At 57.4% G+C, this 19,538-nt stretch overlaps 1 protein-coding gene across 10 annotated transcripts in view; it reads right to left on the reverse strand.

The window, feature by feature from the left end:
* The window catches only part of OSBP2 (oxysterol binding protein 2), a 127,634-nt gene that overhangs the window by 13,013 nt on the left and 95,083 nt on the right, over positions 1 to 19,538 (reverse strand). For all 10 annotated transcript variants that reach the window (XM_075167152.1, XM_075167151.1, XM_075167150.1 and 7 more), the window contains one exon: positions 1,805 to 2,003. In XM_075167152.1, coding sequence (XP_075023253.1) covers positions 1,805 to 2,003 — 199 coding nt within the window. The remainder of the gene's footprint in view (positions 1 to 1,804; positions 2,004 to 19,538) is intronic.

Consider the following 19,538-nt stretch of genomic DNA (forward strand, 5'->3'; position numbering starts at 1 on the left):
CACCCTCCTCCCACCGTGTCCCCTCCAACGCTGGCTCCCTTTACAGCTTGTCCCGCTCCTCTCCATCCCACTCCACAACGAGAGGATGCCGTAGCTCCTAAAAGCAAAGATGTGCCCTGTGCGTCCTGCTCCCCAAACCAGGCACGCAAGGCTTCCCTGCCGTGCTCAGGAGCACCTCCAAAAATGCCACCAGGCTGCCTGAGCCAGACACACACGTGTGACTCGCACGCCCAACCATGTCTAACACGGCTGCCACTCCAGCACTGCCCCATCTGCCGGGAAATCTGGTTTGGATTAAAATGGGAAAAAAAAGTCACATGTTTCAGGTGATGCTTAAACAGACTTCCCGGCTGCCAGGTTTCCAGCCCCGCACTTACAAACATTTCTCTTCCCTGCTGCAGTGGGAGAGATCGATACGAAGCTGGGAGCAGACATTAATTGCGGTGACTTTTGAGACCTGGTGCAGCTCCCCTGCTCCTGCCCTTGCTGCGCTGCTCCCCGAGTACAGCCTCACCGCGGGCTTCACCGCTCGGCCACAAAACCACTGCTCGAGCAGCCGCGCCAAGCAGTCACGCAGCCACGATGGTGCAGGGCACACGGCAGAGCTGACCCAGCTCTCCTGGGGGCTCTGGGTGGTACTGGTACTGCTGCTGCGGCCAGGGAGACGCCGCAGGTGTCCAACACAGGGCTGCAGAGGCCACGTGGAGGGACCAGAACAGCCACCCCGGCTCCAGCCACCTTGCCGCAGCGGCACGTCTGGCTCAGCAGCTGGCTCGGCTTCCTGGCAGGGTTTGGCAACCTCCTTCCCCGCATCGTTCCCACGCTCCTCCAAAGGAGCAGGGTCACCCCTTGTGATGGGTCGGGCTGGATTTGTGCCTGTCCCTACGGCGATTTCCCCCCTGCCCTCCCCAGCTGCACAGAATCACAGAATCATTGAGGTTGCAAAAGATCCTTAAGATCATCGAGTCCCACCATTAACCTAACACTGCCAAGCCCACCACTAAACCATGTCCCTGAGCGCCACGTCTACATGTCTTTTAAATACCTCCAGGGGTGGTGACAACCACTTCCCTGGGCAGCCTGTTCCAGTGCTCAACAACCCTTTTAGTGAAGAAATTTTTCCTAATATCCAATCTAAACCTCCCGTGGTGCAACTTGAGGCCCTTTCCTTGAGGCCATACAGCACCTGGCACTGCCACCCCCCCAACAGCCGCTATTCTCTCCCTTGAGTCTATACATCCTTTAAAAACGAGACAAGGCATTATTTGCAGTTTTCGGCTACCAGGCTGTAACTAATGCCTCCCGCAGGGAAGGAGATTTGGCACGAATATGCAAAGCTGCTGGATTTTATTGCCCAGTAACTCTTGCGACCAGCAAATGAGCCCCAGCTGTGCCACTGCCACCCTGCACAGCTGGGAACTTGGCAGCACCAGGGGACCCTGGGCTTCCTGCGAGCCCCGCGGCTGCCCTCCAGCAGGCAGGGGTGTGCCTGCCGGTGAGGCTTAAAGCTACTGAAATATTCTGAAACAGCACAAGCAAGCTGGGACACAGCCCCCTCCTGCATCCATATCTTGGGGACATCCAAGTCTCCAGGCAAGGAGCAGCAGGACAATCATGGCATAACGGGATCCATTAAAAAAAATCACGGGCGTACAGGGCGTTGCCTTATACATCCTTCCCATTCCTGCCGACTTGCTGGGAGCAACGGAACAAAAAGCCCCCGTCCATCCCAGGGCTTCCCGCAGGGCTCTGCCCCGTCACGGCACCCAGCCCCGGCCCCGCGGCCCGGCCTGCCGGTGCTCACCCTTGGCGGCACTGGTGATGCCGGTGCTGCTGGAGGACAGGCCGGGGGCTCCGCGGCAGGCTCGCTCCAAACTGTTGTGCTGCTTGGCTAACTGCTCGATGGTCTCCTCCAGCCGGATCCTCTGCTCCCGCTCATACTGCAGCGCCCGCTGCCATTTTCGGCTGTGAGTTTCAGCTAAGTCCAGGAAATCGCGGCAAGCCTGGAAGGGAGGAAGGGACACGTCAGCACCCAGCAGAGCCCTCACAGCCCAGGAGCTCGTCACAGAGCCAGCGCTGGCACATGGTGGCTCCAGAGCCGATTCCCCACCACTCCCCCTCCTCCTCTCCCGGGACCTTGGTTTTACGAAATGCAATCTCAGAGCTTTGCGCAATCCCCCATACCCATGGGGCTAAAGACAGTTCAACTCTGACCATCCAAACCAGAATCATCTTGAGGAGATGGCTGCAACACGGACAACTGCCACGAAGCCTTCGTGACGTCCCACCTCCCGCAGCAGCCCGGCTCGCCGTGCCCCAGCCCCGCAGCCTGCTCCTGTCCCCAGCCCCATTGCTGGTCCCCGGGCGCCCCGGCTGGGCTCACACCACTCAGCCAAGCCCAGCCTTTTAAGGATGCCCTGAGATCCCCAGCAGCCACCTCCATCCCCGATCCTGCAGATGTGGAGAAGCTGGACAGGACGATGGGAGCCATCCCCACAGAGGCTGGGAGCCGGAGAGCCCTTTGCTCCAAGGAGGTAGAGAGGGAGGATGCCCAGCTCCTCCCTGGAGCCGCACAGCCCAGCAGAGAGCAACAGGCCTGGCCTGGCCCCCACAACACTTTCACCATGGCCAAAAGCCCTCTCCTCTCCACGATGGGCCCTTTTCCGGGGAAGAGGACCCGCCAGCCGCGGGGACACGAGCAGACACGCCCAGCCCAAGCCCACTGCGTCCTCTCAGGACGCATTAAGCGATGCCTTGCAGGATGCACAGCGTCCCTGTCCTGTGCCACCAGGTAGGCGACAGCAGGGACACCGCGACCTAGGCTGATAGAAGAACCCCTTGGTGGCATTAACCACTGCCGCAGCCCCCCGAGCCCTCCTCGGCATCGCCGCGATTGCAAGCATCGCCCATCCCTGGGCCTGCCGGGCGCCCAGCAGAAGATTTCCCGGTGCAGGATGTCCGCTCGGGGACGGGACGCTGCCAGCTCCCGCGAGCTGCCTTTCTGTTGTCTGACCAGAGAGACTGCCAGCTCTCAGAGCTCTATTTTTAGGTTATTTTTTATATTACACTGAAACACCGAATCCCCTCTGCTTCGTCGCTTCCTTTGCAATCAACTCCACGTGAAGCTGAGCGCAAGGCAGGGCTGTACCTCCTCCCTCCCCTCAATTTCCGCAAGCTGAGACAGACTAATCTTCTTCTTACGTTTAGAAGTCAGAAAATATGATTTTTATGGAAATTCTACAGGAATTTGGAGGCAGGCTGGCAACTTGCAGGCAAATTAACTATGCTTGTGCTTCAGCTAGCTCCAGCTCATTGCCACACCAAGGGAGGTCCTCTTCAGATAAACACTGGCCTGAAAAACTCAAAACTATTCAAAATTACTAAAACCAGAGAGTTTTGAATGTCTAACATTCTTCTAACCATGCCAGGGACTCGGTTATTTCCTATGTTTCCATCTACTTGGCTTTCACATGTGATTCATTCAGCTCTTGGCAGGTTACTTTAAATTTGGGCTGCAGGTGGCACCTGAATATCGAGGTATCTCCTGGTCAAGCAACAGGTTCAGGGCTTCAGCTTCTATGACCTGGCCTGATTTTACCAGGATTTGTCCAAGAAAAGCCCCGATTCATCAGTTCTTCATCAAACCTCTCCTATGGATAGGAGCAGGATTTGAGTCTCATCCAGGGAAAGAAGTTTTTCCTTTAATAACATCAGAAATGAATCACCAGGAAAGTGACACAAAGCATCAGGTTTTCATATTTCAGGTGAAGAAGCACGAAGAAGAGGGAACAAATATCCCAGGATAATAAAGAAAAATGGGCGTATATGCTTCCAGTGACATCCTGAACACCAGCACGTCCCTGGGAGCTCAGGACCATGCCCAGCCTCACCCCGAGGAGCCCCCCAGTCGCGGGAAGAGGCAGGAACCAAACTTGGATCAGATAAACAAAGGACAAACATGAGTTTGCACCTGTCCGTTGGGGAAAAAAAGAAAAAAATCAGTGTAACCCATCATATTTGAAAAGATGTTTTGCTTTGTATTCACCTCTGCTCTCTCCTGCTTCCTAATACCTGCAGCATGGAAGGACTTGACCCTACATTTGTGTTATCTCCATCCCCGATTGCTCCCACCTGCTCCCACTGCGCAGAGCTCAGTCCACAGGCAGGATCAGTCCCAGCATCAAACTGGCCGGGGTGAATTTAAACCCATAGACCATGCTCTTGCAAACCTGCTATTTTTGCCAATGTGGACGGGTACGTGCAAGCGTCCCAACGGTGAGCTCCAACATACATCAGTCTTCATCATCATGAAGGCTCTCTAATGAGACACAGTCACATCTGGTTTTGCCAGGCAGAAATAATTCAGCCAAAAAGCGTTCACAAGCTCTGAATGCAGGTTTTTCCTACGGCGTCAGCTTCTCAGCCTCTATTTCCAGTTGTGGCCATCAGCGACTCTAGGAAGCAACTCCGCAGTGCTGTCACAGCGATGGAGATTCCCACCTGCCCGAGCTCCGTAAATATTCCCCTGCAAGCACCACGCTGCGATGGCATTAAGGCTCTATCATTCGCCAGGAGAGCGGGTGGAAATGCCCCGGGGAAAGGAGAGGGGCAGAGCCCTTTGCACATCCTCAGCGCCACGATGGGCCACGTGGCTCCTGCAAGCTTGGAGCAACGCAGCTTTGCTGTTCCTCTGATTGCAGGCAGGGAGGTGCCAGGGTCCTGTCTCCACTAAATTCCTTGCTGTGCTCCCATCCTACACCCCCCCAGCTCCTCCTCACGTGAGCCGCAGACCCCGCGGGGTTGCGTGGACGGGCATGGGGAGATGCGAGACAAGACCGGACCGCAGATTTTCAGGGCGCTTCGCACCGCATTTTCACCTCGTTCTCTGGAAACGATCCAGCTCCTCTCCCAACCCCAAAAAGTCCCGTTGGCAGCCACCCACGGCCACAAAGCCCATGGGCCAACCCTGCCCTGATGCCTTCATACCCAGCTTCAAGCTGAAGCCTCCTGCCAGTTAAAACTAACCCATGCCCCGAGCTGGCACGCTGGCTTCTTTTATTACGCTGATGTATTGCAATAAGAGGATGAAACCACAAGGGCAAGTAATGAGATAGCGGCCGTGACCTTCCCAGCCCGGCAAAGCTCATTATCTGCTCCGAAGGTCCCTCTCCACAGGCAGCGGGAACAGAAATACCCATTTTGGCACAGCTCGCTGGCACCGAGGATGGAAACTGCCAGCCGGCCCTGGCTCAGGAGGTTGAGCGTTTTAAAACGATGTGCTAGAAGATCACCTGTAATTATCCTGCTGCAATTAAATGCAGTTTGTAAGGTATAATGGTCAGTTAGGGGAAAAGGAGGTAATTACAGAGGAGCCACACGAAGGCAGCCCTCCAGCACATCACCAGGGAGCTGGGAGCCATGGGATGCAGAGGAGAAATCACTCGATCAGTCAACGGAAATCAACGTCCTGAATAAAAATCACAGCAGATAAAACCTCGGGTCCTCCCGTCCCAAGGCTGCCGACCTTTGCAGAGGATCCGTGCTGTATCCCAAACCGAAATCCGCACCGACAGGCTTCGTTTACAGCCATAAAAAAAAAAAAAAAAATCCACGTGATGGAGAAGTGCTATCAGCATTGCAGACTTTCTCCACTGAGCGTGAGGAGGTTTGGGGAAGATGACTGGGACGGTCTTCACGCTGCCCCAGACCCCGCCGGAGGCAGCGGTACCTCCACGCAGCAGGTCAGGACCATGCTTGCTCCTGCCAGCGTCCCACAACTTGTGCCCATGTGGGTTTAGGGGCCAGCTAGGGTAGTTACAGGGTTTATTCCCTGTTTTCGAAAGACTGGCAGGCCACCTTTCTGCAGCCTCCTCCTGTGTAGTTCAGACGCTGGCACGAGCGCCCTGCCCATGGTCTGATCCAAACCACTGCAGCTCCCTGAGCATCCGGACCAACCCGGGCAAGCACCACGTTTTCTCGTTGGAAGAGAAGTGATGCCGAGGGTGGTTAACAGGTTCTGCAAGAAAGATTCCCCGAGCCCAGCTCCCCAGCTGCCAGCAGCAGCCAAGCAAATTAAAGTTATTAATTTGGTTTTATACCTTGTACAGCCAGACAGTGCAGACATTCAAAGGGTTGCTCGCTGGAGGCGAGAGTGGCACTGAACAGGGCTCAGGGTGTATTTTTCCACCACCGTCTCTATCAACAGAGCTCATTCCTGAGCCAAAACGCGGCTCAGACCCGCAGGGCAGGGGCAGCACCAGCCCATGGGCTCCCCGGGGCTGCGGGGAGCCAGGGGCGAGTAGCTCAGACACGGGCATCTCCCCCAGGGAGGTCGGTATCAAAGGGAAATGAATCCCAGCCCTCACCTCGGGCTCGGATGTCTGGTCTTCCTCAACCCCCGCGGCTGCTTGTGTGGTCCACGAGGAGCCAGGTCTCAGCCTGAGATGCCTCAGCAATGTCTCGGCTCCATCCTGGCTCAGCACCCAGGGAACCTCAGCCCCTTCGGCGGCTCAAACAAAACCCCACCTTGGCCAGGGCTGTTTTGGCAGTCCCCACCTTTGCCAACGAAAAACCAGGACTGGCAGCCGTTGCGTTACGGTGTTTGCTTGCACAGCACTGGCTCGAGCGAGGAGACGCGTTGACCTTTCCCCAAGACAAAGAAACATCAAACACAGCCGCAATCCAGTGTCCTCCGAGGCCGTGTCCTCCCCAGCCGTCAGCAGCGGTAATTAAAACGCCGCTGGCTGCTGCCTTCCACCGAAGGACGTGATGCGACTTACTTCTGGTTACAGCTGCACCAGAGAGCTGCACCTTCCCCTCGGACACACCTTCCTCTTCCAGCGAAACCCCTCGGGGGACGCTGTCCCTGGCCCCCCGAGACGCAGGAAGGAGCCCACGGACGCGCCGCACCGGAGCCGGCACGCCAGCGCAGCACTGCTGCTTGGCACGGGGGGCACACCAGTGAGGTCAGCCCACCGCTCCCGGGGGAAACAAATCCGGAAGGAAACCGTTCACGAGGCTCCTCCGGGACTGGTCAGCCCAGTTCCCTGCTCTGGGCTGGGATGGCTTCGCCACCGCTCTCGGTGACATCCACCACCGAGATGGTTTTTCCAGCTGGCTGAGCACCAGCAGCTCCCAGGGCTGTTTGGTGCCGCTGTGGAGCAAGAAAATGTGGCCAGCAAAATGGTCCTGGAGGAGAGGGGAGTGAAGGTCAAGTGGGAGACAGGGCTGGAAAGGGGGGATGTCCTGCAAGGTGTGGGTTTGGGGGATGATGGTGAGATCCTGAGCAGCAAGTGGTCATGCGGGGAAGGGAGAGCGACGTTCACCAAGAGCAACAGCCGGAGCAGGAGGCGGCGCGCTCTCCGCATGCCTTCCCCCACGCAGAGCCGCAGCAGAAGCTGGGATGGGCGGCAGGAGAAGCCCCAGAGCCGCTGCTTCAAAGCCCAGATCCTCCCACCAGCCACGCCAGCGCAGGATTTGCAACACCCCACACCTGGATCAGGCCCGCAGGTGACACCAGCCTGCTCCCAGCAGCACAAGAGGCACACGAAATACCTGCTCTAGCATTTTCTGAAACCGGTCAGGCTCTGCGGTCCCTGGGACGGGGCTGTTGCAGGCGCAGCACCCAGCACCCTGATTTCTGATCGCTTCTCTGCAAATGGGTAAAACAAGCCAGGCCGTCACCCATTGTTGCTCGCCCCCCATCGGCAGCACCCAGCTTGCACCAGCTACAGGCTGGGGGGTAGCTGGGGATCCTGGGGTGCTCTGCAAAGCTCCCATTAACACGGGGGGGCTGGCAGACATCCGTGCACAGCCCAGGGCAGGATTTAACCCTTGGGCTCTTTAGTCACGCTGTCATGCACCGTTAGCAGGTGTTTGCTCAGCACCACGGGCACCCCGGCAAGGGAGAGCTAGTAATTGCAAAGAGGGATCTCCCCACAGCCGTCAGACTGGTTTTCTTGGATGTTTGCAAGCAAGGATTGCAAATCCGCTCTCTGCAGAGCGGCACAGGAGGCTCAGGCATTGCTGCTGCTGCAGGGACCCAGCAGCCACCAGATTTCCAACGGCCACCGTGCTGCTTTGGTGCAGGATGCAAGCAAAATGGGGAGCAGTTTCCCATCTCTGCTCAAATCACCCTAAATCTCAGCTGCTGCGACTGCAAAAGCTTTCTGAAATGCAGCCGCCGGGATGCCCTGACATAGCATCAGCACTGCGGGGGTCCGTCCTCGCTGACGGGGACCCTGTGGAGGGCCCCAAGAGCTGGGAGACTCCCAGGGGACCCCAATCCCAAGGGTTTGTCTCTTCGCAGGGAAGGATCCAGCCCAGACAGAAGAGGTGAGGTGCAGCTCAATGTGTTCCTTCCTCGCAGGAGATGAAGGGTGGGAGATGCTTTCCCTGCTGTCACTGCCCCAGCCACACCAGCGGTGCCCTGGGACCCCCGTCCATGCTCCAGCCGTGCCCAAAGCAGCACCAAGAGCGATGCTGCAGCACCTGGACCCGCTGGGGCAGCCACGGAGGACCGGCTGCAGCAGGAGATGGCGTGACAAGGTCCCAGGACAAGCTCTGACCCAGGGAAGAAGAAAAACCCCTTTGTGTCCCCAACTCTGCTGAGTCCTGACCTCGGATGGGTTTGGCTCGCTGCTCCGCACCACGCTGGGATGAATCCAGGCTCCGCTCCCCTCCTGTGCCACTGACCCTGCCGCAACGGCTCATCCGGCACTCAGGACTTGGGCTGAAAGCACCCACAAGCTGCTTACCTTCATCGTCCCCCTGCCTTCTCCTGTTTCGGGAGAAGCCGGGGCCGAAGGGCCTGGGACCCACCCACCTCCCCACGAGCTCCCACCTTACCTCAGAGAGGGGCTGGGAGCACCTGGGGGGAGCCCGGACCTTCTGGTTCACCGCTCATGTGCGTCACCGCTTCCCACCTCCATCGGTGGGTTGCATCGCATCGCCCCCAACAGCGACAGATCTTGCAAACCGCCCGGGATAGAGGTAGGCAGCCGTGTTCAGCGGCAGCAATCCTCCCTCCGCGGGCGGCTGAGGAGCCAAGGGATGGCCCCCGCCAGTGACCTCCCACCGGTGACACTGAAGGGACGCAAGCGGCTGCCTCGGGCCAGTCCTGGCGCAGATTAAGGTGAGGGCAGGGGACACGAACCCAGCTGAAACTCCAGCATCCCAGGTCATCACTCATTCATTTCTTTAATCCCCCCATTCAAAGGTGCAAACAATTGCAGTCGCCGAGCAGGAGCAACGCCTCGAAATCCAGCTTATAAAACCCTTACGGAGCAGCGGCTAAATTTAGTTACAGCTGAACCTGATCTGGGTTGCAAGCAAGACACAGCCGCAAATCCACGTTACGCTGGCGCAGGGACACAGCCACCCTCGCAAAGGTCAGTGGGCAAGAGGCTCCTGGATGAACGTACTGCAAAGCAGAGCACAGCCGCCGGTTTGCAGGATGAAAGCAAAAGAAAAGCAATTCCCCAGTGAGCTATATGGCCAGAGTGTAAAGGCTAGGCACACCTAAGAATACAGCCTTCATATAGATATCCCCATCATCATCTGCAGAGCTTACCCACCCCACAGCTTCCTTGCAGCACGGGGTGAGACCACGTCACACCCCATATGCCCAGATCCCTCCGAGCCATCGCCGCCGCGACGCAGCTGCTGCGTTTTAGCAGCGCCTGGATGCACACAGGGTTCGGGCAGCACCGTTTGCTCCGGTCCCGCACAATGGGGCTGCTCCTACGCCCAGCCCAGCCAGGCAGGGACGGGGCACAGCGGCGCTGTGCATGCAGGGTTTCAGGGAGCCACCCACTAACAACCCCGGAGCGGGGTCCACCACGAGGGCAGTCGGCTGCTTTCACTGTCTCCTGGAGAAAAAGGTGATTTCTCTCTCCCATCCTACCCTGCCTGCACAAACTGTCTGTGCCGCCCTCCTCAAAGGTCTCCCCGTGACCAACCCTCCAGCAAGCAGGAGGAGAGGGACCAGCAGAGGATGCTGCGCCCGTCCGACACCCCACCAGGAGATTGGTTTTAATCCTCTGACACCCCAGCTGCTGCCTTCCTGCGTACAGAGGAGACGGCGGGTATCGGAGATGGTACAACGTGGCTCTTTGCCACGGAGCCGGAGCTGGACGGAGTCCCAAAGTCCAGCTGCCAGCATTGTACCCCAGAGACCACACCATTTCTCAGCATCGTCGCAGCAGGGAGTCAGGGACGGAGAGCAGTGGCCAAGGTGCTCTCCCGCTCCGCAAGCGAGCTTGTTTGAAAATAATTAAGGCGGCGGCGACGACACTAAGAGGCAGGGCTGCTTCATCACCCCTGAAGGTCCCAGCCAGTGCTTACCCCCTGTCGTCTTGCAATTCTGGCAGATCACCAGCAACTAAAGCTAAAAGCAAGCTCCATCCACCTGCAGTAGAGGCGCAAGGTCCCGGGGAAGCCCAGCGTTTACTTGCAACCGGGTGGCAGGAGGGACGGAGGTGGCTTCTCCTCCTCTCCATGGCTGGAGCAAGTTGTTATAGCAGCTCCTAATCCAGTCTTGGATGGAGGGGCTGTAAATCAGCGTAAAGACGAGGCACAGCCAAAGTGGCCAAAAGAGTGTGATTTTGTAGATAAGCGACACTGAGGCTCCTGCAAAATTCCATGGAGGAAGAGGCAAGGTGCCATCAAGACCCTGCCGGGGAGCAGGAGGCGAGACATGGTGCCGCCAGCTCCGAGGTCTGCAGCCACCGCCGTGATGCGCAAATTTAGCACCTTTCACGGCAAATATACCAGATTTCACAGCTTGTTGCAGGCTAATGGAACATCGTTAACAGCCTACAGATCATTTATGCAGCTGAAAACGACCACCCGAGGTCACCCGCGTCCTGCTAAGGTGGTGGTGTCACACGCCCATGGGCATCTTTGTGGAGCAGCAGCGCTCCTCGTTCCTCAACGGGAGCAAACAGTCAAAATTAGATACGAGGAACAAAGAGATGAGGTTAATTAGTTTGAAAGTGTAAACGATCACATCAAGGTATGCCAGATTTCTGCCCAGGGATCTGAACCACAGGGGATGACAACCTCTCGAGAAGTCCTAGCAAGGCTGAGCATTTCACCAGCTCCAACGCAATGCTAATGGATGCCAAGGGAACGCACTCAAACCTACAGTCCCACCTGCCCCAAGCATCCCAGAGGAACAGCCCTGCAAATCTAACTTTTGGGGAGGAAAAAACCTACCAGGAAAGCGCCCACTGTTCTGGGAGCATCATCTCCTGCTCCTCAACCAGACCCTTCCTTTGCCCGCATGGGACAAGGACCACTTCATTGCCCAGGAGTGACAAGAGAGAAGACAACCGCCAGATGCATTCAATCATCTCTTTTTCAATGGTGAATTATACAGCAAGAGCTGTCGCTCCATTCATCAGGGGAAAGAACGCCTTGCCGTTTTGCATGCGTCTAGTGCCTCAGAGATAAGTGCTCCCTTCCTTCCTGGAGTCATCAAAACCCTGGGACACATCTGTGCTGCTGCTTACTGCAAAACAGCCCCCAAGGGAAGGGCAATTTCTGATCCTCTTTTTAGCTCTGAACACATTCACACCGTGTCAGCGCTCCAGGCGCAGGGCACGGCATAAAAATGAGCCGTTTGGATTCAGAGCGGTGAGATACGCAGAGCGTTGGCACCACGAGAGGGTTAATTTGTCCTTCCCCCCCACCAAAATACTCCGAGCAGAAAGCAAAAGGGAAAATACAAGGATGGAGCTGGCCTGAATCCCAAATCATCTCACACAAACATTCGGATCGCAGCGAGACGTGGTTTTGAGTGTAGTCATCTGCCGTGACAGCGATGTACCCACAGCCTTGCCGGTGGCCCGAGACCAGCCTGGCTGGACACCACCAGAAGCAGCAGCGCAGGGAAACATCCAGATCAACAGACTGCTTAAATAACGGCAAATCTGTCCCAAATCCTTGGAGTGACCCTCAGCCGGCTCACGAGCATCCCGGCCCTCTGAAGCAGGAGAATGCAGGCACGCTGAGAGCTGCTTCTCCCTGAGGCAGGGCCGGTGGCAAGAGGAAAGCCTGAAAGAAGGTGCTGGGCTGAGCCTCGCCAGGTCACGACACCACAAAAAAATAAGGTGCCATTGCATAAAAACCTGTGAAGACAATAGGTGTGAGTTCGACGCCAAAAATTATCCCGCTCCCTATTGCTCTTCTTTCCATACTTCTAAGTTACGTTGGAAAGAGCTTTACATCCAGGCAAAATGGGTGCTACAGAAATGCACGGACATGGAAAAGCTCAATAGTGCCCCAATCGGGAGTGGGAAGACACCAGAGCACAGCAGGCTCCAGCCCACCTCTTGGTGACCTGCAACATGCGCTGCACACTGCCAGTGTCAGCATCTCAGCAAGGCCCCTCAACGCTCACCCAAGGTGCTCCCAAAACCGCTGACGGTCCCGTTCCAGGTGGCACCTTATGCCCCAGCAGTGCCTGTTTCTCTCTGGGGACTGTGGATTCCCTGAGAGTCAAACGGAGACGTCCAAGAGGGAGACGTCCAAGAGGGAGACGTCCAAGAGGGAGACGTCCAAGAGGGAGACGTCCAAGAGGGAGACGTCTACACTTGGGTGGAAGTTGGATCTGGTCTCATGGTTTTGTCTCTGGGAGTTTCATTACCTTATCATGTTATTTTGGGCCACCTGCCTAAATGCCACGAAGACAGCAGTGTTCCCCGCCACGAGGCAGGTTCAGCACTGCTTAACCAACCAAACACACCTTGCCCAGGGCGTAGCTCCTCAAAGAGGACCTCACCCCGCGTCCAAAGCAGCAGAGGCGGTCCAGAGCCGGCGCTGGCATGACCGCCAGACTCTGCCTGCAGCAAGCGCCATTACGGACGTGTAATCCACCCCACGCAATAAAGAGAGGATTAGTGCGAAACAGTGGCAAATCCGCCAGCCCGGCTGTGTTAACAGGCTCTAATCCCATACCCACGTAGCCTTTACGTAGGCTACCAAGTCTGTAATCATTGTGTACTTGGCACAATAAAACGAAATTTTCATCGTGGCCCTGAGAAGCAGAATAAGCCAACGCTGCCACATTGCTGGACCAAAGCGATGCCAGCCAGGAGCTGCGGCGCGGTAAAGACGCAGGGTCTGGTTTCCAAAGCACTGCTCCCTGGTGGAAAAACAACTCGGGCATTTGCTGGATGCTTCGGCGTGCCAGCAGTACTGCCCCCTTCCACCCCAAACCTCGCCGGGCAGCGCACGGCAGCCTCCACTAGCCATGCCGGAGGGTTTGTCGGGGCACCGCAGCGTGCCAAGGACGCGCCAGGACCAGTACAGAAGATGCATGGGGAGCCGAGACTTCATGCTGGGACCCCCTGCTGCAGAATGGCCCACCCAGAATCGTGCCCTTACAGGGTTTCGCTGCTCTCCTTCGGCAATGCTTATTTCTTCGGCTTTTCCTTTTGATGCTTTTACCCACCCGGGCAGCAGCAGGGCCTCTCCACTGCCACGTGTGCCAAAAATCACCTCCCTGGGAAGCTCCCAGCATCGGCTCTTCCTCCACAGGGAGGTACCTCCAGGCAGCTGCTGCAGTTTCTTCCTTCCTCTTCGCTTGCCCAAACCACCAAAAACCACCGCAGCAGCGTGGGGACCCTCACAGGAGTCTGCAAAGCAGAAAAGCCAACACCACGAGAGCGGCCGGTCTCCACTTCTAGCCTGATCCTGGCTCTGGCGTGCTCAGAGAGCTCTGTCCTGCAAACGGCTCTCACAAAGACAGATTTAATGAGGCTCTCGCTAGCTGCTGCTTTGCTCGTCTGTCCAATAGAGCGAACTCCAGGCTGGAAGAGCATCTGTCCCCAACCGCATGGCGGGCAGCTGCGGTGGCAGGGAGCAGCTGGCGCTGCCCGCGGGCAGCTCCGACCCTGGGATCTGGAGGAAGCTGCTTCAGTTTGTACCTTGGTTTCAGCCTCGTGCGATGCCTTCGCAATCCGCTCTGCTGTAGGAGAGGTGCTGCAGGAGCAGTGGCTGCTGTTTGCGGCTCATCTGGCGGCAGCACCCCTCCATCCCACTTGTCTCCCAGTGCCATAACTTCTTCCTGGGTAAATCCAAGGGAGAGCAGTGCTGCCATTTCAGTGCCTTCTCCTTCGACAGATGCTGGAGGAAGGAGCCGGAGAGAAGCATCCGGGTGCATCAGCACGGGCAAGAGGTGAACACAACCCTTGTGATACCAGGGGCAGAACACCAGAAGGGATTAACGCAGCGACACATTGCTATTTGCCCTCCCCATGTCCCCATCCTGCCCCAAGGTGCCCATGACCAGCAGGCACAGACACGTGGCAGCTGCCAGAGGATCACAGGAGGTATGGGCAGGGCTCACCTCGTTACAGCGCTGTGTTTAACGGCAGAGGCAATGCCTGGCTGGGCTGTCTCACGGTTCAGCAGAACTGCTAATTAACATCGGGCATTGCTGACAGTGCAATCCCCGTCTCCCACGTGCTAAGCCCACCGACGTGCAGCCCTGCTGATCCGGCAGCCGCCCGGGCAGAAATGCTCAAAACTTTCCTCTGAAGCTGCAACAGAAAGTTATTGCTCTCAGCCAAAAAAACAGGAGGGCAGAGCTGCGAGAGGCATCCTCGGGTGCTGGTGACAGATGTGTGCCCCATCTTCTCGCACGAGGCTCCAAGGGGAGCCCCAGGACAGAGTCTGAAGCCTCCTGGGGGTCAGATGAACACAGAGAGGAGGAGGAAGAGGAGGAGAAGAAGAGGCGAGAAGCCCCAAGGCACAGTGAGGATAAAGCAAGTTGTCTGTAGGAGCACCAGCCGAAAGCCTCAGCCGGCACGGAGGCCCCATGGACACGTGAGAGGTCTGAGCACCCCCACATGTTTGATATAATCTGGCTGGAAGGACTCGGCAACCATGGGGAATGATGATGATGATGATGATGAGGGGAGCCAGAGGAAGCCTGTCTGGACAGATCTGATCAGAGATACCCTCACACCTCTAAATTAAAAAAAGCAATAAAGGATGCTCCAGAGAAAGTTGCAGCAGCTCCGAGCGCAGGGGCCGGGCTCCGCACCTCCGCTCCCCTGGACCCCAGCCCCACTCTGGCAGCCGTGCAGGCAGGGCCGGACCCCAGGGTGACACCCACCACCCGCCACCAGCTCCCCCAGCTAACAGCAAAGCACCCACCAGTTACTCATTCATCAGCACGGCACATCCACAGCAAAAACGCCCAGGACACGCGGACCTCTCACCACAGCTTTCTCGTCCGACGAGGATTAGGGTTGGGTTAAAGATTTAATCCCAAAGCCGGGGCTTTTCTGGGTCAGTGACATGGTTTTCAATGCGCCGATTAGTGCGCGTGTCGTTAGCGCAGCACAGATAATTAACACAGGCCGTGTTACAGCGCAGGCATGCAAAAACGGGCTCCTCCTGCGCGATTACCATTGCAATAGTCACAGGGAAGAGAAACCCTGCCCCGCTGCAGGGTTTGCTCTGATTTTAGGCAGCAGAGCATCTGCTTGGGGCCACTGAGGGCAGCTGGGGGCAATCCCTGCCGCTAATGAAGCAAATCCAGGGGTTGAAGCCAGCACTTGCTTGCTGCAGTGCCTGAATTAACCCCTGTGGTATAAGGATGCACAGGGTGGAGGGCTCCTCCAGCTCCACTGGGCTGTACTGGGGTGAAGTGGGAGCAGCCCAGCAGGCTGCTATTCCCCCTCTGCTCAGCATCTCTGCCCCGGCTGCCGGGAGCGCTGTGCAGGCAGAGAGGAGGTTGGGTCCGTCTGCCTGTGTCACGATGGGTTCGGGGACCCCGAGGGATGGCGTCGCACACCCACCCATGCCCGCAGCCAGCTCTCCGCCGGGACCCGGCCAGGTTTGCACCGGCAGCATGACCCCGACCATGCGGTCACCCCAGCACCTGAGTCCCGGGGAGGAGATCCCAGGGACTCTGTTTCCTACCAGCTTTAAGCAGTTTTGCAAGCAAACACAGACACATATGGTGGTTAAAATTCATTAAAATAAACCATTAGAAATTGCACAGCAGACCAGAGGCTGCTCTGGTGAACCTGACGCCGCTCAGAGCACGCGCTCAACATCAGTATGGTTTAATATAGAAACCATTTTAGGAGTACGGATTAATCACAGCAGCATCCCCACGGGGGCAGGGGAGGCTCAGCGCGTCATGAAAAAAGCGATGAAATCGGGACATGGGAAGGCAGAGGAGCGGCTCTGGCGAAGCGCGACTTTTGCCCAGGCAGCTTGCTCCAGCACAGGTACCCAGGAGGTCTCCAAATGAACCGACTGAGCAGCTGTAACCCCCCAGCTCCAGCGCTCAGACCCTCTGCAAACCCACCCACAGTGCCCACCGGCAGACACCTCCACCGGGCAGATGCCACTCAAAGTCTCCAGGAGCCAAGCGTGGCCGCAGGGAGAGGTCGGCTGCTCCTCGAGCCACCAGCGCGTTTCACGGCTGCTGAGCCAGGGCACAGCTCTGGAGGGCTCCGCAGACAGAAATGCTGCCGGGACTGGAGGATGCAGCCTCTAGGATGCTGTTGGGCATCCTGAAGAAGCTTAAACGAACAGCCCGCGGCCACCTTCCCCGGGAGAGAAGCAGCACATACTGTTATCGATCTCACTTCTCGTTCAAGCACTGTGTTTCACGTACTTAAAAACCCTCCCTGCAGGCTCAGAGGGTTGAAGGATGTTCTTTGCTGATGTCTTGGGGTGCCGGTGCTCCAGACGGGTCTGTTCCCGTGGGAAAGGAAAACCCGGGTGGGGAAGTCAGTCTGCCTCGAAGTGGGTGCCAGCACCCTCCGCATGATGGGCTTGGGCAGCCACCGGTGTGGTGGCCTCTCATAAGGGCAGGCACGGAGTCCTTCGGGTCCCTGGGACCGCCTGCTCCATCCCTGCTCGCGCAGGGCTCCCTCCTCACGAAATCTTGCCCACTCAGCACCTCCCACCAAGCACCACACCCCTGCCTCTCTCACCCCTCCTTGCCCAGGCTGCACCGGCCTGGCAGAGCCTTCCTCCACCTCTGCTCCTCATAAACCTCAAGGGAAAAGGCAAACTAACCCAGGAGCGACACACACAGCCAAGCCCAAGCCCTGCTGCTCTCCATGCTCACATCCCTTAAGGAAGCACAAAACAAGCCAAAAGAAGAGCGCAGCTATTGCACGCTCGCAAGCAGTTTGGCCGCCTCCAAGCTTCACCGCAGCAAACCCCATTCCCATAAAAAACCTATTTCTAGCACCACCCACAGCCCTGTAAGCTCTTCCTGACACCCAAACTGGCTTCCTCAGCGTGTCCACACAGCCCTCCTGCCTGCTGTCTGCTGCCAAAGTATGAGACAGGAGCTTCCCCTGCTCCTTGGACGAGTCTACGCCATTCAGCACAGCACTCTTCATCTCTGTTCCTCTAATTATCTCTTTAATTTGTTGCTTCTTATTTTTACGTACCTCCCACTCCTCCCCCGTGGCAGATTGCAACTTGCTTTTCTGCGTCTCCTCCTCGTCGCTCCTCAGAGCCCCGCTGACACGGGGTGTCTTGGTCCCAGCGAGGCTGAACTCTGCTGTGAGTCGCACCCGGCGTGGTGTTATGTGAGATTTCCAAATTCAGATGGGAGCAGAGCCAACGGGTGGCTCGTAGAGGTCTGGGCTTAAATTTAAGCCCTGCAACAGTCAGTCCCTCCGTGTTTCAGATCCTCACCTGTAACGCAAAGGTCCAGCACGTCCCACTCTGCCTCTGCCCAAATCTTCCTCCCTCATCCCAAGCACCACTCGCGCAGGGGCAGCCCGAGCCGTTTTCTCCTCCCGATCTCCAGAGAAGCACCCGGAGTCAGCCGAGGCAGGCACCCAGAGCGCGCAGCGAGGAGGTTACCTTTGCAGCGAAGCTCTTTCATTTACATATGTATGTATTTATTTCTACTTGCTCGCTGCCGCTCCCTGCAGCTCCGGGGACATTTACATAATCGGATCACAGGCAGCTGGACGGAAACCACAAGCGCCGGCCCTGGAGCATCCATCCCTTCCCGCTGCAGGCACCAAAGCCTGCCCTGTCCCCTGCCCACCGGCCGGGGCCCGCTGGCCACACAGGTCCCAGCCAGGAGCAGGACCCAAGTGCAGAGCCCGGGGCTGCTCCCACGAGCCCAGGGCTGCTCAGGAAGAGGGCAGGGGCAGAGGCGGCTCCCAAGGGTTTGTCGTAGCCGATGGCTCATGGGTCCGAACCCCCCTAATCCGCTTGGGGGTGCAACCGAAAAAGAAGCAAACGTAGCGCAATCTCGGCAATGAACGGACAGTGCTGCTTGTCAGCATCTCCTGCAAAAAGCAAATCTCTGCTGCATGGGCAGAGGCAATGCCCTGGGAGGCAGGATTCGGCCACGCCGGGTGGGAGCGGATCAGCGAGGTTTGGTGCTGGGGCCTGGGCAGAGTGTGGATGCGGAGCATCCACATGCCAGCACCAGCCCACCGCTGCTGGCTGGGACCAACCTGGGCAAAAGCCGGCAGGTGAGGGATGTTTAATTTCTTCTGCGAGGAATTACCGGCCTATCGAAAAGCACCCTGTGCTCCCATGGGATGCGTGGCCCTGAGAAGCCCACAGGGATTGAGGTGGGCAGGAAGAAGGCGTATTTTCACCTACTGCCAGGAGATGGCTTGACTCCATGTGCTACCCCCTCTAGCAATGTTTCATGTTTCATTACAGAAGATTTCGGGACCTTTGCATTGCACAGAGCCCCCCCCCCCCCGGGCAGGGTCCGCGCAGCAGCTCGCAGAAGGCATCACCCCATGCTAAAAGGATAAATCAAGCGCAAAAAGGGACCCATTCAGGAAAAGGTGAGTGTAGCTGGGAGCACCAGCCCACCATGGTGGTGTGGTCAGGCTGTCGATCCCCGTCCCTCCTGGCCCCCACACCCTGCCCTGCTTGCCCTCCTCCTGCCTTTTTAATCCAACCCCCCTGCTTCGTGGGGACCAGCATCCCCCTGCCCACAGCTCCGTCACCTCCCCCCGAAACGACGGGCACATCAGCAAACTGAGAGAGCCGCAGCTACCACCCCATCTTGCTTCTTCCACGTTACAGCCTTTCCCCCTCGGACATCTCCTCGAGACGCTCAGCCACGAACTGAAGTACAAAAGGGTGCTATTAAAAACGGATCTCTGACATCCATCTGCAAACACCTGCCTCACTTTCTCCTGGCCCCTCTCACCTGCTCGGTGTTTTGGACAAACCACGTTTCTACTGTTTTTTCCCTGCACAACAGTTTTTGTGCTATTTCCCACCGTCCAGACAGCCTCACTCAAGGTTTTATCACGCCACAATCTCCTCCTCTCTAGGCTGGACACAGCAAATACTGCTCTGTTCATCCCTTCCTAAAAGGCTGCTGGAGAAATCCTCTCCCCAGCAACTCCCTGCCCGCATCCCACCGCCAGTCTGCCTCATAACAGCAAACCCCCGCTGCTCCCGGCAGCACCGAGGGTTCCGCCGTTACCTCACGACACGCTGCCGCCCCCGCTCCAAAAACTTCGACAAACTCTCCACGGGGAAAGCGCTGCACAGACACCCCCAAA

The sequence above is a fragment of the Calonectris borealis genome, chromosome 18, assembly GCF_964195595.1.
Source record: "Calonectris borealis chromosome 18, bCalBor7.hap1.2, whole genome shotgun sequence".
Taxonomy (NCBI): domain Eukaryota; kingdom Metazoa; phylum Chordata; class Aves; order Procellariiformes; family Procellariidae; genus Calonectris; species Calonectris borealis.